At 38.7% G+C, this 26,459-nt stretch overlaps 1 protein-coding gene across 2 annotated transcripts in view; it reads right to left on the minus strand.

The window, feature by feature from the left end:
* The window catches only part of smg1 (SMG1 nonsense mediated mRNA decay associated PI3K related kinase), a 55,495-nt gene extending 29,517 nt beyond the window's left edge, over positions 1-25,978 (minus strand). Inside the window, exons 1-31 of one of the 2 annotated variants that reach the window (XM_077212686.1) lie at positions 25,717-25,978; positions 23,020-23,177; positions 21,521-21,673; positions 21,287-21,423; positions 21,135-21,193; positions 20,519-20,732; positions 20,310-20,435; positions 20,154-20,226; positions 19,976-20,073; positions 19,722-19,895; positions 19,326-19,547; positions 19,069-19,170; positions 18,719-18,988; positions 18,398-18,528; positions 17,299-17,460; positions 16,642-16,760; positions 16,393-16,480; positions 16,180-16,281; positions 15,906-16,046; positions 15,469-15,668; positions 7,389-7,585; positions 7,107-7,268; positions 4,401-4,555; positions 4,160-4,296; positions 3,504-3,705; positions 3,295-3,404; positions 2,779-2,923; positions 2,537-2,693; positions 2,318-2,438; positions 1,552-1,797; positions 1,186-1,455 (exon numbers count right to left, since the gene is read on the minus strand). In XM_077212686.1, coding sequence (XP_077068801.1) covers positions 1,186-1,455; positions 1,552-1,797; positions 2,318-2,438; positions 2,537-2,693; positions 2,779-2,923; positions 3,295-3,404; positions 3,504-3,705; positions 4,160-4,296; positions 4,401-4,555; positions 7,107-7,268; positions 7,389-7,585; positions 15,469-15,668; positions 15,906-16,046; positions 16,180-16,281; positions 16,393-16,480; positions 16,642-16,760; positions 17,299-17,460; positions 18,398-18,528; positions 18,719-18,988; positions 19,069-19,170; positions 19,326-19,547; positions 19,722-19,895; positions 19,976-20,073; positions 20,154-20,226; positions 20,310-20,435; positions 20,519-20,732; positions 21,135-21,193; positions 21,287-21,423; positions 21,521-21,673; positions 23,020-23,177; positions 25,717-25,793 — 4,708 coding nt within the window. In that variant the 5' untranslated portion in view covers positions 25,794-25,978. The remainder of the gene's footprint in view (positions 1-1,185; positions 1,456-1,551; positions 1,798-2,317; positions 2,439-2,536; positions 2,694-2,778; positions 2,924-3,294; positions 3,405-3,503; positions 3,706-4,159; positions 4,297-4,400; positions 4,556-7,106; positions 7,269-7,388; positions 7,586-15,468; positions 15,669-15,905; positions 16,047-16,179; positions 16,282-16,392; positions 16,481-16,641; positions 16,761-17,298; positions 17,461-18,397; positions 18,529-18,718; positions 18,989-19,068; positions 19,171-19,325; positions 19,548-19,721; positions 19,896-19,975; positions 20,074-20,153; positions 20,227-20,309; positions 20,436-20,518; positions 20,733-21,134; positions 21,194-21,286; positions 21,424-21,520; positions 21,674-23,019; positions 23,178-25,716) is intronic. The other variant, XM_077212687.1, reaches the window with a different exon arrangement.
* Between the last annotated feature and the right edge of the window lie 481 nt (positions 25,979-26,459).

Raw genomic sequence — 26,459 nt, forward strand, 5'->3', positions numbered from 1 at the left:
AGTGCTTCAATATGGCGGCTCGGCTCGCTGACAGCGGTGGCTGGCTGTTTCATATGTGACGGAGAATCGAAATAGAGGATGCAGTTAAGACCTTTGCTGCGATGAAGGCCTGCCGTGCGTGTTTCTGAAATGTAAGTTAAGCTTCATTTGCTCTTTAGTCGTTATTTAAGATGCTGAACCTGCTGATGATATAATGTGCTTGCGGACATTTCATTTGTGTGTGTATACGCACATAAGAAAGTGGTGTAAAGAGATTTGCAACAGTAATTTGAGGAGGTGAAATGTGATTATTTGGAAAATTGCAGAAATGACTGCTTAAAGAAAAATGCCAGCAGGCATTTGCCTCCTACATAAACTTTAATATTGTTGACATTTTGGGCACACGAGCGTTGCGCACTATTTGCGCTATATGTAGGCCTATGGCTTATTGGTCTTTGTCTGTTGTTGTTGGTTTTGCGTTATATGTATATGGCATATTGGCCTTTGTGTGTTGTTGCTGGTTTTGCGTTATATGCAGATTATATGGCATATTGGTCTTTGTGTGTTGTTGCTGGTTTTGCGTTATATGTATATGGCATATTGGTCGTTATGTGTTGTTGCTGGTTTCGCGTTATATGCAGGCTATATGGCATTATTGGTCTTTGTGTGTTGTTGCTGGTACGTTGCAAATAGAGGGGCAGCACAATTGTTTTTCGCCTAGTGCGGCAGAAGTGCACTCATTCGAAGTGTAAAAAAAGCTGTTAAGCACATGGAGGAGCTTTACAGGGGGTATGGCTTATCTAAATGAGATGTAAATGAGCCCTATTGTCACCCCCAGCAGCAGAGACAGGTGAGAACTGCACAATCTTTAGAGCTCGTTTTCTCCTCTTTGAGCTTTTTTAAGTGCCTACTTTAAAATGGCCACAACTTCTCCAAATATTATCAGATTTCCACGTTACACATCGTTGGAAAGCTTGGATATTACACTCTCAGAATCTATGAATAACTCAAAATGCCCCAGAACCGACTTGTGTCCCTAGTTTCCGTGACTGGTCACACATATATATATATATATATATATATATATATATATACACATACATACATAATTTTTTTTGCTGATCCGAACCGTTATTTTTGTGATCCGTTTCACCACTAATCATGGTAGTCTATTTGGGCCGAAAGACAAAGTGTGGTCTGTTTTACCTGTAGTCTCAGTAGTAATGTGTGGCATTCCCTGATCTTCCAGTGGCAGCTCCAACAGGCCAGAGATGCTTTTGGAGAGAGCTGAAGGGCTAGTAGAGCCAGAGTTCCTCTTCACTACCATTTTAAGTTGCGGAGTCAGATCTTTCCAGTCAGCCAAAAGCCATTTGCACAGAGTGAGCACAGAGCGACATGCTGCACGCTCGCACTTCCCAGAGTGGCAGTACGAAAGTGCATAGGAGCTCAGCATTTCCATAGCTGATACGGACTGACCTAAACGGGGAACAGGAAGCGTTTAAACATTCAGACTGAAATACACCACAACCAAGTAAACTGGCCTAAATCAGATGGAACTCAAAAAACACTTACCAGCAGCAAACAGAACTTTAGCCTTCTCGATCTCCAGCTCTGGTCCCCACTTTTCACCAACAGTGCCTTCTAGTGACAGCTGCCTGAAGCTTTGCACAAGGTCCTGACCTTCTGAGTCATCCACTGATGGCTTGCTGCACAGGCTCAGCAGACGAGTGGCCAGGGCGATATTTCCTTGCTTACGAGCAAATTTCACCGCAGTCAAACAAAGTTCCATCAGATGAGAGTCCACTGGAGCAGAGGAACCTGGAGGAATCATTGAAGAGTTAAAGGGGTACTTCACCATTGGCAAAATGGGCTTCAATAAAACGTGGCTGCCTATACAGTAAAACGTCAATTTTTTTATTTATTTTTTTATCATTGCAATCCAACTAGAGCAGTGGTTCTCAAACTTTTTTGGTCACAACTCCCTTTAAACCTTAAAAAAAAAAAAAAAAAAAAAATAGCGAAGGCTGCAAAGAATTACAAATATGAAGAGAATGCCGCAACGGACAATCTGGGATTTTTTGTTTGTTTTTGTAGTCAATTTCAAACAGGATGACCACAAACACAGTGTTTTAGGCCCAACCGCCGAAGCAAAACGCCATCACATACAGGTGAGAAACTGTCGCCATAGCGTTCCATTTTTACCATAATGTTTAAGTAGATATAGATAGAGTAGATATAATACGATACAATTTCAGAGATAAACCCACCCTTACAATAACTGTTACACTTTAAACGAGACTTCATCTCTTATGTAGGAGTATGAATTTGGAGATCTTACCTTTGAGTTTTTGGAAGAGCTGCCGCTGGAAAGTGGTGTATCGGAGAGCATGCAGCCATGGCTGAACATCCTGCTGCTTGCAGGTGGTCAAAGCTTCACTAAAGAGTGGAATAAGACAGTCCTACAGAAAGAAAAACAAAGAACAGGGATTTTTTAAAAGGGAAATTAGCAAGGGATTATGTATTTGCAAATTGATGAGGTTGTGGCGGGGGCTCAAACCTCTGGGTGCTGGTTACAGAGGGAGTTCTCTAGAGAGTTGGCACAGTGCAGCTGCAGGGTGCTGAGGGTGGGCAACGAGTCAGACAGGGTGAGAGTGGAGAGACGCAGAGGACCCAGAGAGATGCGACCTGTCTGCTTTAGGTACTTCACCAGGGTGCTGAAAATGAATACCACAAAGTAGAACTGCCATCAATAAACGCTCAAAACTTGTAGGAAAACTTACTGTAGAAATATGTACTTACTCAGATGACGCGAGAACCTTCTGGTCTGGTTCATGATTGGTTGCAGTGATGGTTCCCACAGCGCTTCTGAGGAGCTGTACCTCAATGGCCTTCTGGAGTTCTGATGGGTCTGGACTCAACACAGCAGGAAGAAGCCTCTTCAGGTCTGTCACAACAAAAGACTATTAATTACCATTAATTGACCATTAATTCATACAACACCAAAATGTTGAGTGAAGCTGATCATTAAAATTTATTGCACATGTTCTGACCAATGGAAAACAAATGGATCATGATTAAAAAGTTCATGAGTAAGGGATATGGATTTTTTTTTTCTTTCACAAATTATTTTTTGAAGATCATCCTTACAAACAGCAAGTTGTAGTCGAAAAAATATATTTGAATTGAGAATAATTAGGGGGAAAAATGATGATGATTACAACAACAACAATGATAATAATACCCAACAGATTTTGTTTTATTGCAAAAAAAATTATGGTTTTCCATTAGTATGGTTAGTATAAGCTGTGATCATACCAATCTTGTCTTTAGTTGTAGAGTTGAGAAGGCCATAATCCTCCCCGGGGAGCAGCTCCAGTTGGGCACGGCACCCTGCAAAATCCCCCTCCTCAAACCTGCTCAGAGCTCTAGAGGACAGAAAGACCAAAACAATCATTTAAATGAACAACTCGAATACCTACAGTCAGGTAGGTTAATTCATAGTCAACAGTTCTGCTGCTTCACACCTGATATAGTTAAAGTCTGTCTTGAGAATTACACTGGAACTGCTGTTGTTCTTTTTGAGGTTCATCATGCTGGCCTGCCACTCCTGCACGGACTCCCAGTCGCTCAAGGCTACGTAACACGCACAGGCCTTATTAGCCAGGAAGTTCAGCACCTCAGGAGAACACTCACTGGACTTTAACAACACAGTTTTTCTTCCCTCTCCTATTAAAACAGCCAGGACAGGTACAATCAGAAACATCTTAAAATAGATAAGGGGTCAACAACTTCTGATATCAATAAAGATTAGGGATGGGAATCTTTTGGAATCTCCTGATTCGATTCAATATAGTAAAAATACATTGTACAAAAAGAAATTTCTAGAAGTTTTTCACATCTTTCATTTTTATAACCTTATTATATGCATTCATTCATATGGCTTATTCATTTAGAAACAAAGCAAGTCATCTTCATGAATGGCTCATCTAATCATTCACTTAAACGTTTCATTCAAAAACAGATTTATTCAGTAACGAAAAACCGCTGCTTGGAGATTTGCAATGGTTCAACTCAAATCGGTAGAAGATATAAATTGAGATTCATATGTGAATCAATTCCCCCTACCCCTATTAAGTTAACTTATGTGAGGGATTTAGTGTGATTTGTGTAAACTCCTCACCACTGGTGGTGTGTTTAGGGCTGGAGGTGTTGGTGCCAGTGAGTTTTAACAGGGAGCGATCAAAGCCTTTAATGGAGCAGTCCATCCCTGTGACAGCACACAGCTGCTCTTGGTACTCTAATGCTGCCTTTTCAAACCTTGGGAACAAAGCAACATCAACATTTGATGAGAACAGAGCGACTAGACAAATTTGTATGGTAAAAACTGGGTTCATTTATTTTTTAGAAGACAAAACACATACTTTCCCTCTGCCTGCAGTGCCACTGAGCCCAGCCAGCCTAGACTCTTGCCAGTGTTGGCCAGACTCCAGGCTGCCAGACCTTGTATGGCCTCAGGACATCTCAGCTCACACAACGCCTCCACCAGCATGGTGATTGGCACCTCCATTTCTGGACCCTACAGGGCAAAACACAACCAAAAGCCTTACTTTATAGTCTTTGCTCTATTACGGTCCAAAAGGTCAAGAGCCGGTGACTTGCAATGATTGACACCTCAAAAAGGAGCAGTGTTGGAAAGATATAGGGTAAGAGTTTAAAGTCTGGGACCTTTAAAGGGGTGGTTTACTGCTTTTTTTTCTTTGCATGATTGTGTTTATGGGGTGCAATATAACATGTCTTCGTGTTTTTTTTTTTTTTTAAAAGCCTTATTTTTCATAAATTTCACCTTTATTGTAAGCCGCTTTCTCCTCTGTCATTTGAACGACCGGTTGACTTCCTGATTCTATGAAACCACTCCCTCAGAAAGAGGCAATGGGCTCAGATTGGTTAGTTGGGCCGGTGTGTTGTAATTGACCCTTCGCAAAGACCCACCCCCCTTAGTTACTGTCGCCATGTCCGACAAGCTACGCCGCTCTCACGCACACACCATGTTCTCACGCAGTGAAAAATACATCGCGGATCAGAGAGGAGACTATCAATACGCTGACAGACAGGACAGACTAGCTTACTTTTCAGTTACTTTTGATATTAAACGTATTAAACAAATATCATTTCATTTTTAAAAAGAAATTTAAACAATAAATACCGTTTTGTGGCTCTTTAATGTGTTGTGACAGATCGCTGTAGAGCCTCAGTTAAAGCTGCTCGTGAACCGATCATCTCTTCCTTCTAGTTCATTTACAGCATCAAACAAACATGAATGAACATAAGGAGGAATGTTGTTTTAACCGCGGAAAGGCGTCAGTATATTCAGTTTTTCAAGTTCAAATCCTCCCATGTTAATCTACTAACTCTCCTGACTGCTTTGTCGGACAAAATGGCGGATGGCGAAGTATGATTGGTCAGATCACCTGTCAATCAAGCTCCCTGGGAAGGGCCATTTGGCTAAACTGCGTAGCGCACGTTGTCCGGAAACTTCACGCCCATTACCTTTACAGTCGAAAGCTGCATGTGCTCCGGTCAAATGTAAATAATGGTGTCAATAGTGCCGTATCAGTTTGAGCCAGAATCAGACCCAGAAAGCGGCAATGAAGAGAGTCAAGCAGAACCTCCCCAAACGCAGCTCTTACAAAACGTTTCTGAATCGTACATTTTTGTATTATTATTATTCTATTCTACTATTATTATAAAAGAATTTTGATACACCGTTACTTGAAAATGCTACTGCTGCTTGTAAGCTTTTGAGATACGGTTTTCTCCTGATTATATATTTAATATAACTGAATAAATGACTGAGTAATACCGTTTTTTAAAGTTATTGTTTTATCGATATAATGAACAACCGTTTATCTATTCACAAAACTTAGTTTACTCGGTGTATCGTTTTCTTTAGGTGTACATGTGTCAACGGTGTTAAAATGCCAAAAGAACGTGAAAACATCTGATAACAGCAGCTGAAGTTTGCTGTTGCGATTACATATAATTTTTTGAACTTTATACACGTTTGTCTTATACACACAAAATAGCATCGAACTAACTGGCTACTATAAACAAACAGCGTTGGCACTGGTTTACGTTCTTGATCAAATCGAAAAATTACGTCAAAATATAAATAGAAAATACATTTACAAAATTAGTACATAATTACAAATTCAGTTCCAAAATGTTTGTACGTGTTTGTCATAGACACACGAAATAGCATAACTAAATGGCTACTAAAGCCAGCGCTTGCATTTGTTCACGTCCTTTTTAAAAACTAAAACATTACGTCTAAAATTATACATGCAAATACATTTAAAATGATTAAGTCTTACTTACAGGTTGTGACCCAACAACTGCTGCCTCTGGTTTTGAAGTTGGAACTGCTTCATGCTTTAGTAACAGTTTCTTGTTGAATCCGGCATTGAATTTGTGAAAATTCTGGAAGCTGTCTTCCGTAAAATGGGCAGCACAGAGAGCTAAATTACGATTGTAATTTTCTGGAACATAATCAAACATAAATTGTAGCCATTGTTGACGAACTACAGCGTCCGTAGGGAGCCCGAACACAGAAGACCTGACAGCTGGGTGAAAATAACACACTTTCGACGGCATGGCTACTGCTCTCCACTATCACTCTTCCTCTTCGACAAAGCCGCAGAAATATGGCCATGCCCCCTTTTTTGGATATTCCAGAGGGAGGGTTGATTATGGTTTAGTTACGTATAAAACCCTGGAGTATCTCGTTGTAGTCCCATTCGAGTCGTTTTTGTAGGCATTAAACTTCCTGATTTTTAAAAGACGATATCTATGCTTACGTTGAACTTTCAGCGCAGCAACTTTGCAGGTACTGTTAATGCACCAACTGCAACATTACACATTATTTAAAATGAAAAAGGTGAAATCGCAATCAACCACCCCTTTAACATTTCAGTCATATATTTGCAAAATTTAAATGTATTACATAAATTACCTTTTAGATGTTTCATTGTCCTTCACACATTTAAGTTTAAGACTGTATTTAATTAATATCTTCATTTGTTCACAAAATTTTTTTGTACTCTGTTGAACAACACTGGTTTAAGTCTTACCTGTGCACTGCTGTTCTTGATCTCAGTGAGAAGGTCAAAGCCATGACGGACCGTGACTGCTGGCTGACCTGAGAGAAGGCCCACTCTCATCAGTGCCAAACGAATTCTGGTTAGCCAGTCTTGGCACGTCTGTCTGTTTGTGTAGAAAAATGTTCTGATGCCCTAAATAAGGAGAGAGGAAAAAAATTAAACAAATAAGAACATGAAATGTCAGTGAAAAAACAAAGCTAGCACTCCACAGTGTTAACATCAAGGCTAGCTGTCTATATACAGAAGACAGACCTTTGGTGGTGCAGTGAGAGCACTGGCACAGCCTTCATAAGCATTATACATGAGTTTCTCCAGGTTCTCAAGGAACTGCAGAAGTAGAGCCAGTCGGAGCTGATTGGTGTGGTGACCCTCATCACTCTCTCCTCCACTCCAGTGACTCAACTCCTGCTCAGTGTTCAGACTGTGAGCCGCCAGGCTGCGGATCATACCTACAGCAGCACAGGGGACAAAATTTTGATTACTCACACATGAGAGTCTTTTTAACAGTAGCATTCAAAAAAGAAATGAAGCACTGTTTATTTTATTTGTCTCATAGTATTTGTCATTGTTTGTAATTTGCTTTTTTGCTTATTTTTAATAACAAAGATACAATTAAATTAAATATCTTTATTGTAATTATAAAATTACATTTAAAAAAAAAATTGAAATAACTCGTTTCATGAAATAAGATTTTGGTCATCCCAACCTGTTCAGAATTGTGAAAGGTTAGCAAATATAAACATGATTGATAATGTCAATGCTGCAAACATCTTTGTAAGGACGTACACACTGGCACTTGCTAATTATTATTATTTTATTTAATAAAGGGGAGGGAATGGTCAAAAAGCAGGGAAGGAACAAAGTCAAGTGTTTTAAATTAATTTATAAAACAATGAATTGTAAGTTCTTTCATATTTTTCAGTACCTTTTATTGTTTGCGTTTTTTTCCCCATGGTATCGATTCAGTATCTGTATCAAGGTATTTAGTCTGGTATCGTATCGAAGTCATAATTTTGGTATCGTGACGACACTAGTTTAAGGTCAATAAGTAAGAAATTACTTTTATTTCAGCAAGGACAATACATTATTTTAAATTATAAGTGACAGTAAAGACATTTACAAATATTAGTAAATTTTCTTTTCAAATAAATGCTTTCTTTTGGACTTTCTATTTATAAATTGAATCCTAAAAAATGTGTGGTACACAAATATATTAGGCAGCACAACCGTTTTCAACATTGATAAGAAATGTTTCCTGAGCATCAAATGAGCACATTAAAATGATTTTTGAAGAATCATGGGCACTGAATACTGGATTAATGATGCTAAAAACCCAGCTTTGCCATCACAGGAATAAATTACATCAAGATAAAACATTTATTTTCAATTATAAGTATTACTGAACCTTGATCAAATAAATGCAGCCTCGGAGAACTTCTTTCAAACACTGTAATGATACTGTGCACTCATAACCCAAAATAATAAAAAAATTAAAAAAATAAAGTATAAGAGGTCACAAACTAATTAGTCACCCTAGTTGATCATTTTTTGGGGGAGACTGGTTATTACACATTGCAATTAAACTCATATTTACATGGAATTGAGTGATGAACACGGTCTTCAAAACAAACAGAACTACTCTGTTCAGTTATTTAGTTAACTACTCTAATGACATCCAATTATATACTATCTGTACACCTGCTCTATCTGTCACAACCGACAAAATCTCTGATTGTGTGCATGAAATAAAAGATTGGCTTCATTCAAATTTTCTAAAACTTAACATGGACAAAACTGAGATTATATTTCCTGACCTCCATCACTCACTAGCAAAATCCCTACCAATTTCACCAGTGAGATTGCTGGCTCTCACATCAAACCATCTAGCACTGTTAAAAACCTTGGCATAATCTTTGACTCCTCTCTCTCTTTCCAGGCTCATATTAATTCTATCACTAAATCAGCATTCTTTCATCTCTGTCGCATGGATACTGGTGAAGGGACGGAGTAGGGCAAAGACGCTGAAACTGTCATCCATGCATTTGTCACATGTCTTGATTACTGTAATGCCCTTTTCATTGGTCTATCTGCTAGCTCCATTTCCAAATTGCAATACATTCAATACTCTGTTGCTAGAATATTTACCAACACCAAGCGTTCTGCCCATATCACCCCAATCTTTGGTCTTCACTGGCTTCCAGTGGCTTATCGTATTAAATTCAAAATTCTCTTGCTCACTTTTAAATCTCTGCACAGCTCGGCTCCGCCCAATCTCGGTAACCTGCTCCACCCCTACACACCGACTTGCTCTTTACAATCCTCTGACTCTAGCCTTCTTGTTGTTCCTCAGCATTGCCTAGCTTCAATGGGGCACCCAAACTATGGAACTCTTCCCCAATCACTCTGTTGTTTTAATACTATTTCTGAATTTAAAATTATGCTCAAAACTCACTTATTTTCTGAATGTCACCATTTTTAAAGGGACACTTCACCCATTTCCATTAAGCTTTGTATCGTTAGAAATCCAGTCATATTTTTGTCGTGCATTATTTCCTCATTTTCCCCTGAGAAGGGGAGAAATAAGGATTTCAGTGTTGCAGTTCCTGGTTATAATAGGGACTTTAAGCAACAGCTGCTGATGGAACGTCAACGGCAGCCAGAAAGTAAACGGTTAACTGCCATAGCTAAAGAACGCAAAAATCACTAAGCATCAGTAAAGAGTATGGCGTAGGGGATAATTAAATCATTTGACAAAATACAAATAAAGAAAGTGATTTTAAAAAGCTGGAGAGGGTTGCTTGTGGCATTTAATGATATACATTAACAATTACAATGCCACATACCATAAAACATAACATTAACTTTCTTAATCTTTCACGTACTAGCGACTAGGGTAAATCAGCTGTTCTCCCGTAGTTGACGGTTACAGTAGAACAGCCAGAATGCCGTTGCCGTTCCACCAGAGGCTGTTGCTTGAAGTCCCTAATGATGTAAAAATCATAATTTTGCGTCATTCTAAGCAGGAAGTCCCATATCTGTGTAGAGGGGTTGAGACTACAAACACTCATTCCACATTTTTCCAGGGGGTGGGAGCCACTCACAATAGACCTATTACAGATCAGTGGTTAGGACTTCACTTTACTAAGCTAACAGGCGCTGTGGAGCCAGATGTAAAAAGATACGACAATGGCGAAATGTAGCTACTCAATATGACATGGAAGAAGACGATTTTGAAAGTCTGATGCTCGAATCAGATGTTCGTGGATACTTTTATGAGCCACAATATAGTGAAGAGCAGCTTGAGGCTGATGGAGGAACAGGAGGCAGAAGACCTGCCTGTCGCGGACGAGTAGCCCGGACTGGCTCAAGCTGGGGCGGACTGGTGGTGCCTGTGCTCTCACTGTGACCTATGGACACTAGGGCTGGGCGATAAATCGATTTTATCGATTAACTCGAATGTGTAGTTTACGCCGATTTTTTTGAATGAAAATCGGTTTTCTCTTTAACAACCGCCGACGCTCCGATCTGGGCTCCCGTAGTTCCGACCGGGCTCAGCGCTTGCCATGATAAAGATACACAAACAACATGGCAAATGAGCAAGACCGCGGCAGCAGAAGCACACCCGCCGAAAACATTTAGGCTACAAGCTGAATCTGCAGGGCTGCCAACTCTCACGAGTTCACTGTGAGAGACGCAATTCTGTCACTTTTTACACGCTCTCACGCCACACATCCATTTTCGCACGCAGAGAAAAATCGCAAAGCAAAGAGGACACTGACACCAACAGACAAGACAGAGCAGGTTACTATAGATATGAAACAGATTCTCATCTCTCAGATTCTGTCAATTTTATTACATAATTCAAACAATAAACACCGTTTTGGCGCTTGTAAATGTGACATGAAAGAACGCTGATGATCTCAGTTCAAGCAGCATGTGAACCAAACATCTGTTACTCTTTACTACAAACTTACCGAGATGTAATAAAATCGATCGATCAGTGTTTTTCAACCGCGGAAAGATGTCCATAAAACAGCTGGAGAACAACATGTCACGTAACATTACATTTACCTCAGGATGCCTTTTAATGACCCATAGCACACATGTTAGACGCATTATAAAATAAAAAACGCATTATATTTAATTTGAGTTGGTTTTAACCTTTAATAATACCAGCTGACAGGGCTTTCTGTATGTTTACAGCATTAGTTTTTTTTTTTTTTTGAGAGAACAATTAACACATTAACGCATCTACTGTACCTATTTTTCCCAAAGGAATTAATATTGAATCAAGATCAGAATCAAATCACAAGAATTGAATTGAAATTGTGAAATTTGTGTTAAGCAATAATAAAAACAGCAGCATACCAGTAAACTTAATAAAATTATGTTTAGTTACCAAATAATTTGACAATCACAATACACTTATTGTGATGCAAGTTTTTTGTTTTTTTACACATCCCCAATTCCAATCCACCCATTTTATTCTATGTTACATTTTCATTGTTTTCAAAGACAGGGCCTGTCCTCTTGTCTTTTTGGCTTGTTGTTTCTGATTGCACTTTAATCGAGATCAAATCCCAGAAGGGAATATTAAAACAAGATAAAGTTAAAACTTGTTTTGAACAATTTCTGTGTCATCTGCAGATTGATTTTAAGTAGGGAGAGAAAAAAATCGATTTAAATCGTAAATCGGATTTTTTGTGAAAAAATCAGGGATTTTTTTTTTAGGCCATATCGCCCAGCCCTAATGGACACAGAGATAGAGTCCGTCTGCTGCAAAGAATTTCAATGATGGCAATTTCTCCTGGACGAAATCTCTGAATCAGACGAGGAAACGGACGTTTGTGTTGTGATGTGAACCATCCTTGTTTCGGCTCGCATATGTTCTGACTGAACATCCCGGTATCATGCAATAATTCACCATTTCGAAAGAAATACAAACGAGGAGTAATTCACTAATGAGTTTGCCAACTAACTAGAAATTTTGTGTGAAATAATTTCAAGCTCTGGTGGCAACTAGCCTTGTAGACGGAAGAGTGATTTCTCTGATAGGCGGATACCTCATAGGCGGTTAGTGGGAGTGGCTTGCGGAGGTTTGCAATATGGTGCATTGTGGGAGTTGTTGTCTTTCATACAAATGTGCCCTAAAGTTACTTTCTGTCTTTCCTCAGTCCAGAAGGTCCAAATTCGAAATTTATTTTACATTTTGACTAGATATATGACTAGGGATGGGTACTGAAACCCGTTATTAAACGGGCCCCGGGGCTGAATTTTGAAAGACCGCTGTATCGATAAGCTCGGACATTATCGGTTTTGCTGTCGGTACTTGAGAAATTAAGAATAGGCCTACTATTTATTATTGCTATAAAGAAGTTATCTTGGACATGTTTATCTCGCAAGCCTTTTCTATATATATAATAATATTAAACCATTTGTCTGACACGCAATTTTGCTATACGCAGTCCAGAAGAGAGTGAGAGCGACCTCTCACTCGGAGCCACAGCGCGCACAACACGACAGATCCTGCTTAATGAGTGACAATGAGGACAGAACTATAAATTCAAACGTGGTTACACTTTAGATCTGGGATATTATTCTACTTGTATTTTAGATTTCGTATTTGAGATGAAACCATTACAAACTACACGCATTCTGTCTAGCGCAACTTCCTTCCCTTCACAGTGATGCGCTGTCATTTCTTCCTAAAACCAAAACGTACTGTCAGAATCAGCACGATCGGTGATTGTTGTAAAATGCAGTCTTTACTGTTGCTAAATTGCGGACGCGTTTAATTAAAAGAGCTATTAAAAGCACAAAAATCTGCGCAAGAGACGCTGTTCACAAGGCGACGTGCACTACGAAATGGACTGCAACGAGACAAGTATACTTAACTTTGGGCTTCATGTGCACGTCTAAACTATCAAATATACATAAAATATAAAAATGACCAGCTCTGAGATTCACTGAAGCACAGTTTAAGTCTTAACCGGACGTAAATAGTTGGGAGAAAATGGTGCATCAGTCAGCTATTAGATCTGCACTTGGTCTTAAAGGGAAAGCAGTCTAATAAACCTGCTGACGATTGAGCCATTAACGTGAATCAAACAATAAAAGGCAGAGAAAATCACTCACAGCTCTTGAATGAATAACTTCAACTTTAATAAGCATTAATCTATAGGGCTGTGAATCTTTGGGTAGGCAGCGAATCGATTCGATTCACAATTCATAGGTTTTCAATTCGATTCAAGAACGATTTTTGCAAATTCAGAAAGATTCGATGCGATTCACATTAAAGTTCGATGCGATTCGATTAATTCGATTCTTCATTTTTTCTATGCATTCATAGGATTATTTAAATGCTTCCCCCAATGGGTCTAAGTCAGGGTGTGAATTACACAGTGGTCTTCGGGGGTCAGAGAGTGGAAAAAAAAAAAACGACATTTTGTCTATTGTTAATGTTAGTTCATGCTATTTTTTAATTAATTTATTATTATAAAAAATATTTCCAAAGCCTATAAATTAGCTTTTGTAGAAATGTAAGCCAAGATTTAAAAAGCATGATGAACTAACAATACTTTTAAAGCCTAACTATTTTGTAGGATATGTTAATGGATACACAACCTTAAAGTGTTCCTGGTACATCCTTCCATTGTGAGACTAAAAATACCATGAACTTTCCCACTAAACCTTAACTAACTTTCCTCATGGAATAGTAAGTATTCCTCATGGAATACTCTTTGTTCTCTTTATAGGCTAATGAACATTTTCCTATGATTCTGAGAGAAAACGCGCCGGGTGTCTACTTTTGCTATAGGCTAGTAACGATTACGAATGCAACTTTAATGCGCACTGATTGATGGATAAACCACGCGCTCTTATTTCAGTGTAATATTGTAGTTATTTCAGCAGTTTCCTTCGTACATTCAGTTTAATGGCATAAAGTTAAATTTCATTCATGATTCATAGAAAGCGTGTGTATTTTAGGTCTATTTGCGTCTGCTCTTTCCATGTAATAAATGCGCACCTTGAATAAGTGGGGTTTTACTTCAGCTGCTCAGGACGGGTATGACCCATTTCCGTAAAACTTCAGTATCTTATCTTAAAGAAAATAACGGTGACGTTTCCACGCAACGAACGCGTTGTTTCATAGCAGTGCCCGCGCAATGACATGGCAGCTTTATCAATGGCTTGAGCGGTTTGACTCAAGACTTGCTTTCTCGATAGAAAGCTGTCACCTGGTCATGTGAACATCAGTGGCTGCTCAGTGGCAAACATGGACTGCTCAAAAATCTGTAGATGAGAGCTATATGGGACCAAGCGCGAGCGAAATCCAGTGAAAGATGGTAAAGAATGCAGCGAGTATCCGTGAAGGAGAGCTGGGAGGACGCCAAATGACGTCGCACAAGTAACGCCTCCATTAATTCACGCATGTAGTCATTTAATGTTTACATATTGTAAAGCACTGAATCGCTATAGAATTGCAAATTATTCGATTCTTAGCATTTTAAATCGATTATTGACCGAAATAAACGATTCACGATTCAAAATACATATTTCAAGATCGATGCATATGCATCGTCAGGATTTGTAATCGATGCATCGAGAAAACGAGTGAATCGTTACACCCCTATTAATCTATCTATGATAAACTATGCAGTGTTATTTTACATTTGATTACTTAATTAGTAAATTTAAAAAATTACTAAATTTTGCTTATCGTATCCTATGTCATGTATATAAAACAAAAAAGCCTGCACACTGCTGCATAACAAATAGATATTTTATTCGTTTAGTTAAAGCATTACTTTTTCTTTTGATAAAGATATTTTACATTTCAAAATATAAAGCAAATGTTAATTACCCGAATGTTAAAAAAAAAAAAACACACCAAAAAGAACCGATAATAATACCATTAAAGTACCAGATCGATAAGCAGTATCGGTAAGAGTAGTAATACTGTTAAAAACTTAACGATACCCATCCCTATATATGACCCACTTTCTACATTTCATTGTGTCTGATTATATTCTGCTGTATGCTGCCCTGTCTACATAATTCTCCTTTACTGTACTTTTACTCTCATCTACCTACTGTTGTTTTATTTGTTATCATTGTCCATTGCCATTATTGTTGCTTGTTCATTGAAAAGGCGCTATATAAATAAAATTATTATTATTATTATTATTATTATTACAGTCATACAGATTTTGAATGACATATGGTGAGTTAATAGTGTCAGAATTTCAACAAGATGAACTATTGCTTTAATAAATATTGGAATGGTTTTGGGATTAGTTCATACAAATTCCTAAAGCGACAGTTCACTAACCCTCTATGGTCTGGAAAGTATCCTGGGCTCGTCCCAGAGGGGTACGGAGTTTAGAGAGAACAGTGAACTGAGCGGCCTCCCACACCGCCCACTGCCACAGCACTGCTTCAGTCTTTAGCAGGGCACGAGGCACCATGGCAGAGTCTTTCTTCTCCAGCCGCTGACAGCTGTGGTACAGTCTCTCCAACCAGGGCTCCTTACTGAGAATTAAAGAATGAATATTTATTAAACAATTCAGAAGGCGACTCCAAGCACCTGCACAAACTGATTTTATTTTAGCTGTGAATCAGCTTACAGGGTTTAATAAGTTCCAATAACAAATATAAATTATATTCAAATGAACAAATATGTACCCATGTGTTCTCAAAAAGGTGAGAATAAAGAAATGAAAACATGCCACCAGTGGCTGTACGCTGACATCCTGGCTGCCTACTCACCCTCCACGGTGGACCGTTCCATACAGAATAAACCCAATGAGGTCAGAGAAGTCCTGTGGGTGGAATGTGTTGCTAGGCACTTTGCTCATGTGTCGGCGGATGGCCAGAGAAATCTCCTTAATCTCAGAGTGACTACGGGCACTGCTGGGAGACAAGCCGACAATTACAATCATATCAACTACAGCTGGAGATAAAACTACAAGGTAGGTTTTTTTCTCCTCCCCCAGGTTTCTACTTTCTGGATTAGAGGCAGATGAAAAGAAGTCTGGCAAACCTCAAGGCGATGTGCATGGGAACAGACCGAAGCAATTTCCCAAAGGCCTGGCGGACTCGGACTGCTGAGTGGACAAGCTGCACTCGGCACACGTCCACACACCTGCACAGAAAGAGGGGACAGAACCAGTGCTGATCAGACAAGAGCAGCAGGAAACGTTGCAGCACTAATGAATGTTCCTGCAGGAAGACAGTGCAGAGAATGTGTGATTACCTCTGGAGAAGCTCTGTGGTCAAGGAAGACGACAGAACCTGGAGACTGTTACATGCCTGAAGACATATGGCGGGGTCTTCATTCAAGGCTACACAGAGGAATAGCAACATGTAACTCCACATTCACTTGGTCACCAGATTATTATTTTCTTAAACCATTATTTGTTTACCCCCTCCCCCTAAACTTCATAACATTGTTTTGCCTCTGCAAACTCAAAATGCCGAATTAATAATAGGGATATTAGCTCACAATTTGCAAGTAACCCTTTGCAGAATTTGAGGAAGGAAGGGAGTGAGAACAGAGGGGAGTAGGTTTCAGATTTCTTCATCATCAAAGACAGCTCTAGAGACCAGGTGAGTAACAGCCGCCTAAAAATGGGTGGTAAAAAAAAGACAAATAATCATTATGGTCTTATGGTAATACAAGGAAATTACATAGAGTGTGGTCCAAGAACATACAGAAAATCTGTGATTAAAAATCTAATTGAAGTTTAAGGAATCAGAAAAACATCATAATACCAAGTAAAATAAATAAGAAATACGCTAGCTAAAGGAGATTAAGGACGATACATCACAAATACAAAGAAATTTTCCAACTTGTGTAAAGGTTTTCACTGAAATTATGATTTAAAAAATTTTTTTCTTATTGAATTTGAATATTGAAAACTTTTGTTTAGCATTTTTGGACCCCACTGTATATTCTTACATTTTGTTTACAATTCTAAACTAAAAAACTAAACTGCTGCCATATACAGACAAGGAATTTCATTTTCTTTTTAAAATGATTAAAATGAGAAAGAAATGTGCAATTCACTGTACAAGTGATTATAATAGCTGTGAGAGCCAGTGGTTCAGATAAATGAATCACAACAAGGCTCATTATAGCCAGGCAGTGTGAGCTCTGTACCTCGCCTCAGGGTTGAGATGATCCTTACTGAGTAGCATACCCAGCAAATTAAGGAGTGTGCTGAAATGCCTTTTGGTTGCCGTGGTAACTGTGCTGATGACAGCACCGTCGAAAAGGGATGGAGACGAGGAGCTCAGGCTGCTTGAGATGAAGTGATCATGTCTTGGGAGAAATATATAGAGAAAGGGAGCAGTCTATCAGTAATCACACCTGCAGTGAGTGAGGCTCATTTCAAGCTTATGTGCGAGTCGAATGACAAAGTGTTCTTTGACAGTTTTTTGTACACTGGGGGTGGGGGGGGGATAATTAATAGATTATTTATTTTCAGTTTTCAGCAAAGTGCCACCTGAATTTGTTTCAGTCCAGAATTTTCATTTCGGTGCACCCCAGTAACAGTATGTTAGAGCTTGCAAAAAGTCTTTGATGACACAGACTGCACCAGGTTTATTAGGCTGCTGTCACTTTAGGTTAATAAAAGAACAACTAAAGAAAATCACTGATCTTAACTTTTGTAACTTTAGTAAGATTTTATTTTACATTTAATTACAATTTCTGTACCTCAACCTTGTTCAGTTGTATTTATTTGTGCCATTGCCAATTTGTTTATTTGTTCTCATTTTTTTACAGTTAACTTGTCTTTAATAATCTTTGAAATTTATATTAGTTAGTCCAGTTGCTTTTGCAGTGGTATTTTTGTTAAAACCATAGGAAAATGTTAGATATTCTTTAGGCTGCTGATATTTGTTCTTTGGAAATCAGCTGCAACAAAAGTCACGGAATAAATATGTTTGATATAAATGTTTGACAATGTTTTTACCATACAGAAATAAACAAGCAGAAACCGAATCGCTAAAATTCAAATGATACCAAGACCCCTATTAAAGAAACAACATAAAAACACTACCTGATCAAGAATTGCTGAATTAAATAATTGATTTCTTTAAAAAACAAAAACAAATCTTACTGACCCCAAAACAGCAGTGTATAATTATATTATATTATATAATAACAATAATATGTATAGTCATGCATTTTCCGGTCTGGAAACCATGACATCTAGATGATGCTTCCTGAAAAATGTACAATGTTGCATTGTTACCTGGTGCAGTGAGAGTAGAGAGTGTAGAGCACTGCATACTGGACAGCAGGGTGATGAAACGCCAAATCAGAGTGAACTACAACCAGATTCTGACTGAGCAGGGCAAACACAGTAGGGGACAAAGCCCACATCTGTAACGCACATAAAATATAAGTACTATTACTCTTTTTCTTTTACACATTTGTTTGTATGGCTAAAAAAAAAACTGTTTTCACAGAACTGATAATAATAGTGTCAAAGTTACAGACAGCATCTCAAAACAGAACTGATAATAACGGACTGTTTAAGAATTGAAGAAAAACTGTTTGAATTCATGCTGACCCCGATGAGGGAGTTCTTGGTGTTGCCAATGGTGGTGAGTGCACTGAGGTTGAAGATGAGGATAAACTCGGCTCTCTCTGGGCTGAACTGCAGCTGGCTGAAAGCAAGATGTTGTATGTGAGGACAGGCGGCAGACAAACCCAGAGGGCTCAGCAAACTGTTCAGCGCACAACCCATCTCGCCCAGGACCAGTTTATATGCTGCCTCCAAAATAGGGATGTTTTTCAGGCTCAGCACAGCATGATACACTCCATGAGCTGCTGCCATCACCTGTGACACAAAACCCATTTAAAATGTGTTAACTCAATGCAGTTTGAAGAATTTATACAACCGTGTACAACTGATCCTACCTCTCTTTCTCTGTTGAAGCGCAGCTCTAATAGTTGAGAATTTGGGGCCAACAACTTTTCCACAAAAGCAGCTGGGAGTTTGGTGTTTATCTGGTCAACAATCTACAAATGACCCAAACAAAAATGTATTAAATGTGCGATCATTTTAAAAATCACAGAAAAACAACTGAAGAGAGGCCAAAGTATGGGCAGTGAACAATATTTACATTAAGCCCATCAATTCTATTGATTATTGGATTAATCGAGTCAAGTCCTACCAGTGTAAGCAGCGTGAGGACCGACATGCTGTATTCTGGTCCGCAGCACTGGCAGCTGTCCAGCTGGTCTAGGCCATAAGTGATTACAGCATCAATCAGCAGGCTGCCCAAGTCCACGCTCACCAGCAGGACAGACACACACTCGTTTCCTGCTGTCAGCACAGCCTCCGAGAAGAACACCTGCTTGGCTGTGGTGACACAAGCCAAAACACGGTTCAAAACCTGTGAGCGAGAAAACACAAACAATATATGTCAGATCAGTAAAGGATTGTGCGTGTACTCTCAACATGTTAAAAATAGTTTATTTACAATCGACAGCAATTTATCTTAGATGATCTATTTGTATTGCAGAAACACAGATAATTGAAACGGAGTTAATGCGTGTTGAACACTAACATCAGTGACATATGCTTCTGTGATAGGAGGCCCTCGGATGGGGTTGAATCGTTCTCCGATACTGTGCACAACAGTGCTAAAAACTCTCAACAGGGCTGCCAGTTTTGGCAGAGATACTGTGGGAGGGGGAATGTCCTCGTCTCCTGATTCTCCAGATACAACGTGACTCAAATCCTATGAAGAAAAGAGTATAAGAACATCAGGCAAATCATAATTAAGGGACAATGGGAAATCAATTCAAAAGTTTACTTTACCTCAGCATATGCCTCCATATCTTCCAAAAACTGACCCAACAGTGTGGTTGAGAAGGCCAAATCTGCCACCCAAAACTGCTCCAGACTCTGTAACCAGCCTAGAAAGGTAGATTGAGAAAGGTTAGACAGGTTATTTCCCAAAAAGGGGAAATGAAACTAAATCTAAAATAAATCTTACCAGACACTTGTTGAGTAAGAGACTGCTTCTGTGTGTGATCTATATGCCAACCTACTAGGATATCCACTGTGTCCTGGAAAACAAAACCATCCGTTCACTTACTAATTTGTCCTTTCATATTTTAGGACTAAGGTTAAGACTGCTTGTCCTTCTTACTCTGAAGTTGGTGCTGAATATGTGTGGATAACAACGGGCCACAAGCAAAATACACTTTACACTTTGGCACAACAGTTCTGGTGTGTCCAAGTTCTCCAAGATAGACTGAAGGCTGCCCATCACCAGCTGAATGACAAAACGGTAAAACTTTTCAGTCACAGAAATAGATTATAAGTGTAATAGAATAGAAAAATAAGCTGAATATATACCTGCATTACAGCTGAAAAAGCCTTCTTCTCCCCTGCTGTTTCAAGTGCTTTGTGCACTGCCACCAGGTACAGCAGCTTCACCTCATCCTTTGTGGATACACTGAGCTTGAGGAACATCCACTTGAAGATTCTCTCGGCTTCATAACTGAGGGCGCCACAGAGCAATCCCAGACAGCACGCAGCCTCTTGCCTAAGCTCCTGCAGGAGCTTACTACTGTAAGGCCAAACAGAAACGTACAGAATCTTGTGATAATTGTAGGGGTTTATTTTTCAATAATGACTAGCTGACTGTACATTATATTGCAATACCCCAAGTTTAAAATTATTTTATTATGTGCCAAACCCAGTGCAAGAGATTGGCTGCTAGGGACAATAGCCAAATATACATTTTATCGGTCAGTTTACAAAAATATCAGACAGCAGAATGAAGTGTTGAATGAAGAGAAGTGAGAATACAGTATGTCCTGTAGTAATGGCCAGCTAAATGCTTTATGACTAGGATTCAGCTGGATGTTCATAACACTTAATGAACAATGAAGTGCTAAATATACCCTCAGGAGTGAATTCTAATAACCCTCCTCCCCCATTTTGTTAAAAATAGGCTGTGCAGTCGAACCTTTCATTCAAAATGTCATTCAGGGTGCTCAAAATGGAATCCAACTGTTTCACTAGGACCTGTAATGCATGGATACAAACAATACAGATTAAAAACTGTTTAATTCCAGGTACACATTTAAATCCATTTGTGCATGTCAGCTCAGATCATACCACTTTATTTTCAGAGTGCACAATGAACTCCCTCATTTGTTTCACAGTGGCCAGTCTGCGTTCTCTGTCATCTTCCCGTGATGCTCTCCGCAGAAGATTGGCCAGACGAGACTCCTCAGAGTGAGCCAACGGTCGGTCTGGAACATAACAGAGAATGTGATGCTAGTAAATAAACAACTTCATCAGCCTTAGTCAATCTGCAAGCAATGTATGAGCACTGAGAGGTGAACATACCCTGTGATTTCCTCATGTCCTTTGTAGCTAAAGCACGGTTTCCATGCTGAAAATTGGTTATATCAGAAGTCACATCATTGATTCTCAACTCTTGCCCCAGCGACTTCCTACCATAAGTATTTTCTGAGAGGCCTCCATCAGCATTATATTCCCCTAGAAATCAAGCATACTGTCAGTTCCCTTTACTGAAAGCATAACATTGAGTTTTGTTTGTGAAAAAAAAAACCCAACAAAATATATATGTAACATTGTACCAACAGCAAAATAGGCTTTTCAACCTATAACCAACATATTTTCAACCTAAAACCTGTAAAATTGTTTTTCAACAGCAAAAAAGCTAAGCTTTGATAAGCAGGGCTCCAGACTGCGAATGGTCGCGTTTTGCTACCTTTTTTCTTGCAGGTGCGCGAGTAAATTTTGTTACAGTTGCCCACCATGTTGCCTAGCTGATAAGAGCTGCCCTTTCTGTGGAATATGAAAAACATCAAACAAAAATAATGCGGAACGAAAGTGCACTTCAGTTTACCAGCTCGGACCAATATTAGACAGTGCGTCGCAAGCTCAGAAGGTTTACTAGTTTACTAGTGAGAACTGAAGCATTCAAATTCGGCGCAGGATTCTGGTATAAACAATGATAGATCTCAGATCAAACACCACTGATGTGTAAACAAGGAGAAACATTGTCTCATGAACAAACAATTTATAGAAGGCTTTCCAGTACACAAATCACCAACATTCACCATGGATTTAATGTAGGAACGCTAACTGTAACCACCATAGTATTGTGTACACTGTGAGAAAAGTTTATGGCACTTCAGTGACATTACTACATTAAACTACTATATATAATGTTGAATATAATGTATAATAATGCAATGGGGGAATATTTGTTTGTTCTGGTAATCATCAAATAATTATATCCTAATATAATTATTTTAATAATAAAAACACTCTTTATTTTGACTTAAAATATTGCGATAGTATAGTATTGTGAGTTCAGGATCGCGAATTCTATCGAATTGTGATGTGCAAATCCTTTCATTACACCCCTAATTATGTTAGATATTTTCTTTTTTTTTGGTAATAAAAAAGAACAATGTAAATAAACAACAGGACAAATATATTGATACCATACACAATATTTAAATGTCTATAAATAGATAATTTCATCACCACAATATATATCATCGTACTTACTAGGTCTAGATAAAAAAAGATGCTAACAATCTAATTTAAGTAAATATGGACTTATTTGCACAAGGAAACTCTGGGACCTTCCAAAAAAGAAAGAAAAACACTTGCTGAGGTTACTTTCTCTTTTCATTTCTAACAGAAACCTTAACCAGGGAAAGACACAAAAGATGAATCAAACCCAAAGATACTGGACTAGCAGAATGAAATTGATGTTGAAACCACAATAATGCAGGTGAAAAACACTGGGGGCATGTAATCCAACTGATTAAAGCCAGGCTAAACAAAGGGCCAGATGAAGCACGCACCTCCTTCTTCGAGTATGTCTGTGGCAGTGAAGGCATCATTGTGCAGTGGTGGGGTGCCAGGCTGGTCAGAGGACAGAATGTTGAAAAGAACTTCTGAACCGCAATCTCTAGAGACACTGCACTTCACACCGTCCTGGCTGGCAGACAGACTGTTGCCTCTGAAAAGCATTCAATATACCATCAGTGACTTCACAGACTAAACTTTTCCGTGTCTTTGCAGCGTTGAGCTTTGTAGCCAATGACAGACATATCTGTTGAGAGCATGAACGTGATTGGCCAGATGTTTTTTAGTTAGTCAGAAACCACTCAACAAGTTGGAGTTTTTGTTCATTGCAAGTTCTGCACACTCACAAATTCTTTCATTATAATACTATATAGTATGAACACAATGTCAATAAGAGATTCATTCCACAGTGTGGACAGTTTCATTGATTATAACGAGTCTTTGCAAGACTGCAGCTTGGTGTACCTCACGTTAAACTGAAATAAATGTCAGCTTCAGTGATTTTTGCTTGCATTCTGTAGCCTTATATAATATAGCCTACATTTTTCATGCCTCTAACTACACATTGCAAAGTTTCTGGATTGAATACCGTATTTAAATGAATTCGAATGACAGTGATAACCATAGTAATGAATGGAAGAAAACAATCTGATATTGTATGTCAACTGATATGTGCATAAAGTCTTGGGATCATAAATGCAATATAACAGACCTGCCACGTTTCTATGTAATGTGTTACTTTGTTGTTCATTTTTACTACTTACAAAACAGTCACTTAGTGACTTTTTACATATAAATGTACAGATTTTTAAATATAAAATAGTTCTAAGCACTTTGTTTTAAGTTCAGGCCTGATAGTGATTTTTTATTTCATGACATAACAATTGTAAATATTACAAACTTTGCATTTCATTTTCTTTCTTTGCATTTATTTTGGATTTATTTATTTGCATTTATTGTCAGTACCGGCTCACAGTTTACATGGGTACGGTACTTTTAACTGTGTGTGGATGACATGGTTCGTCTGCCGCCACCACCAAAGACAATTTTTGACCCAGGAAAAACCCTTCACATCAAACCTATACAACTTTCTTCTGTGGAACACAAAAGGCCAAATTACATCAGTGAAATGAACGGATCATTCAGGTTTAGCGAACTGGATCAGTTGATTCACTGAAAAGATCAATAAAAAGAATTATTTGATCACTAATCTCTAATTAACTTTTTTTCGCCTCCCATTTTGGAACTTAGATTAAATTTGTGGCTATTACTGTGGTGTGGCTATGAAAAATTCATATTTTCAAAAATTCATATTTTGTGTTCCAGTGAAGATTTGAGAAAGAAGATCATGCAGGTTTGAAACGTGTCTATGGAAGTGAATGAGTAGATAACTGGACCTTCCTTTTCGGGTGAACAATTCCTTTAGTAAGGAATATTAATTTACCAACATTTTGATTCTAACATAAAAAATATATAATGTTGACTATTTGCAGCAGCTGCCAAACATGTAATGAAAAACAAAACCTTTTTACTATGGCAAAAAGTATTAGCAACAGTACTCACAATTTGAACAACTCATTTGATAGAGATACTAAGTCAGTATAAGCAAAATTAATAAATCTTCCAGACTATTTATAAAATTGCATCTGCATCCGGGACTTATGGTCAAGACAAGATATCATTTGACAGTCCCATTAAGATTTCATTTTTCCACATGGTTTCAACTTTCAAATAAAGTAACAACTAGACCAAACTGTGAATGAACTTTCAAAATAAATACACCAAATCGTTGTTTCAATGTTCATATTCTGACTGAACAATGACTAGGCTATTTGATTTTAAGACAAGCTGAAAGACTGAACTCAAACAATTAACCAGTTTTAAGCTCAAAGTTCAATACACTCACTGCCAATTCATAAGCTTTCCAGATAAACAGAGGTACACAGAACTGACTGACATTAAGGCCACGCTTCAGTCAGATTGTCCGCTTTAAACTATGCAAATATCCAAATTAAAAACTGTTTAAATGTAAACTTTCAAGGTTATAGATACACTTGAAATCAGCTGCACAGTCAGGAGTATAACAAATGATTGTTAGTAAAGTGGCATGAGGAGTTGAAAAAGCGTTAAATAAGAACGTGACGAAAATGATCCCATATGTACCCAATATACATTCTACAACATGAATCGACTTGGTAATTGCTATAAAAACCAACGTTATATAGCTTGTGGCTAAACGTGTCAGACCAGACGCGTGTTTCCTCACAATACCACAAATGAAAGCCACGACACTCTGGGAACATCAGCTTGTCCGTCGAAAACACAAATCCCTACCGTTTTAGTCACATTTACGCTCAGTCTACAAACCAATGCTGGCAAACAAGCACTAACATAACAAATATCGCCAGTGTTCGCCGATTGTTTGTGAGTTAGCTTATGCTAACATCTGCTAACCAACCTGAAAATGTGAGCATGAGGGTTTGACATTTGTCAGTTTAGCTGTGAGGCGTTGTTTTTCCCACGGGCTAGAGCTCAACGATAGTATCATGAGATGTGAAGTGAGATGAATGCTTAGAAAAGTCTCCTCAAGCGGAGAGAGGCTGCTGTGTTTGATAAAGGGGCGAACGAGAGCTAGGCCTAGCTGAAGCTTCGGCCTGTAGTGCGAACGCTCGGCCGTGTGGTGCGCTACTGACCTGGGCTGCCAGTCATTCCAGTTTCGCTGCAGTTTGTGGGCGCTGCTCAGCCGAGACCCGAGGGCTTTGCGGCTCATTACCTTTCCGAAGACAGCATGACCCGTCTAACACGGGAAGAGTCTGCAAACAACCCCTGTTTTCACAGTTCACTTTATGTCCATGCACAGGTTTGAAATGCACTTAGCGTGTTTGAAACTGAGAGGCAGCGGCCTGACCCTCCCATCTATTTCTCTACACTTTCCTTTACCGCTGTAGTGTTCACACGGCGGCAGCTCCATCTATCGGTGTATAGAAATAACTGCAGCTATTGTTATCAGTAACGTTACAGAGGGAAATTCACTACGAACAATAGCAGAAACACGGACATAGGCTACTTAAAATAACTCCAGGGGTTTTTGTTCACTTGTAGCTTAAAATAAATGAGTGGTAAGCGTAGGATAAGCAAAAATACAACAACTAAGATAAACAACTGTTAGTGTAGCCAAATTCACTGTGTGGTTGCCTAGTGACAACAGGATGTGTATGAAATGGAGGGAAAAGAAAGAAGAGAGCGTCAAACAGAAGAAAACAATGCAAACCAGAATTGTAGTTCTGAAAGGCGTCTTGTAAAAGTTTTCCATTCATCATAGAGGTAACGTTATCATCTGTCCTACTTAAAGTGATAGCTCACCTAAAAAAGAAAATTCTGTCATTATATACCATCAAGACAGACAGTTTACGGTAGCCAACGACTTCCATAGTAT

This window comes from Siphateles boraxobius, unplaced genomic scaffold (genome assembly GCF_051911475.1).
Source record: "Siphateles boraxobius isolate OS27281-9 unplaced genomic scaffold, OSU_SipBor_1 66, whole genome shotgun sequence".
Classification (NCBI taxonomy): domain Eukaryota; kingdom Metazoa; phylum Chordata; class Actinopteri; order Cypriniformes; family Leuciscidae; genus Siphateles; species Siphateles boraxobius.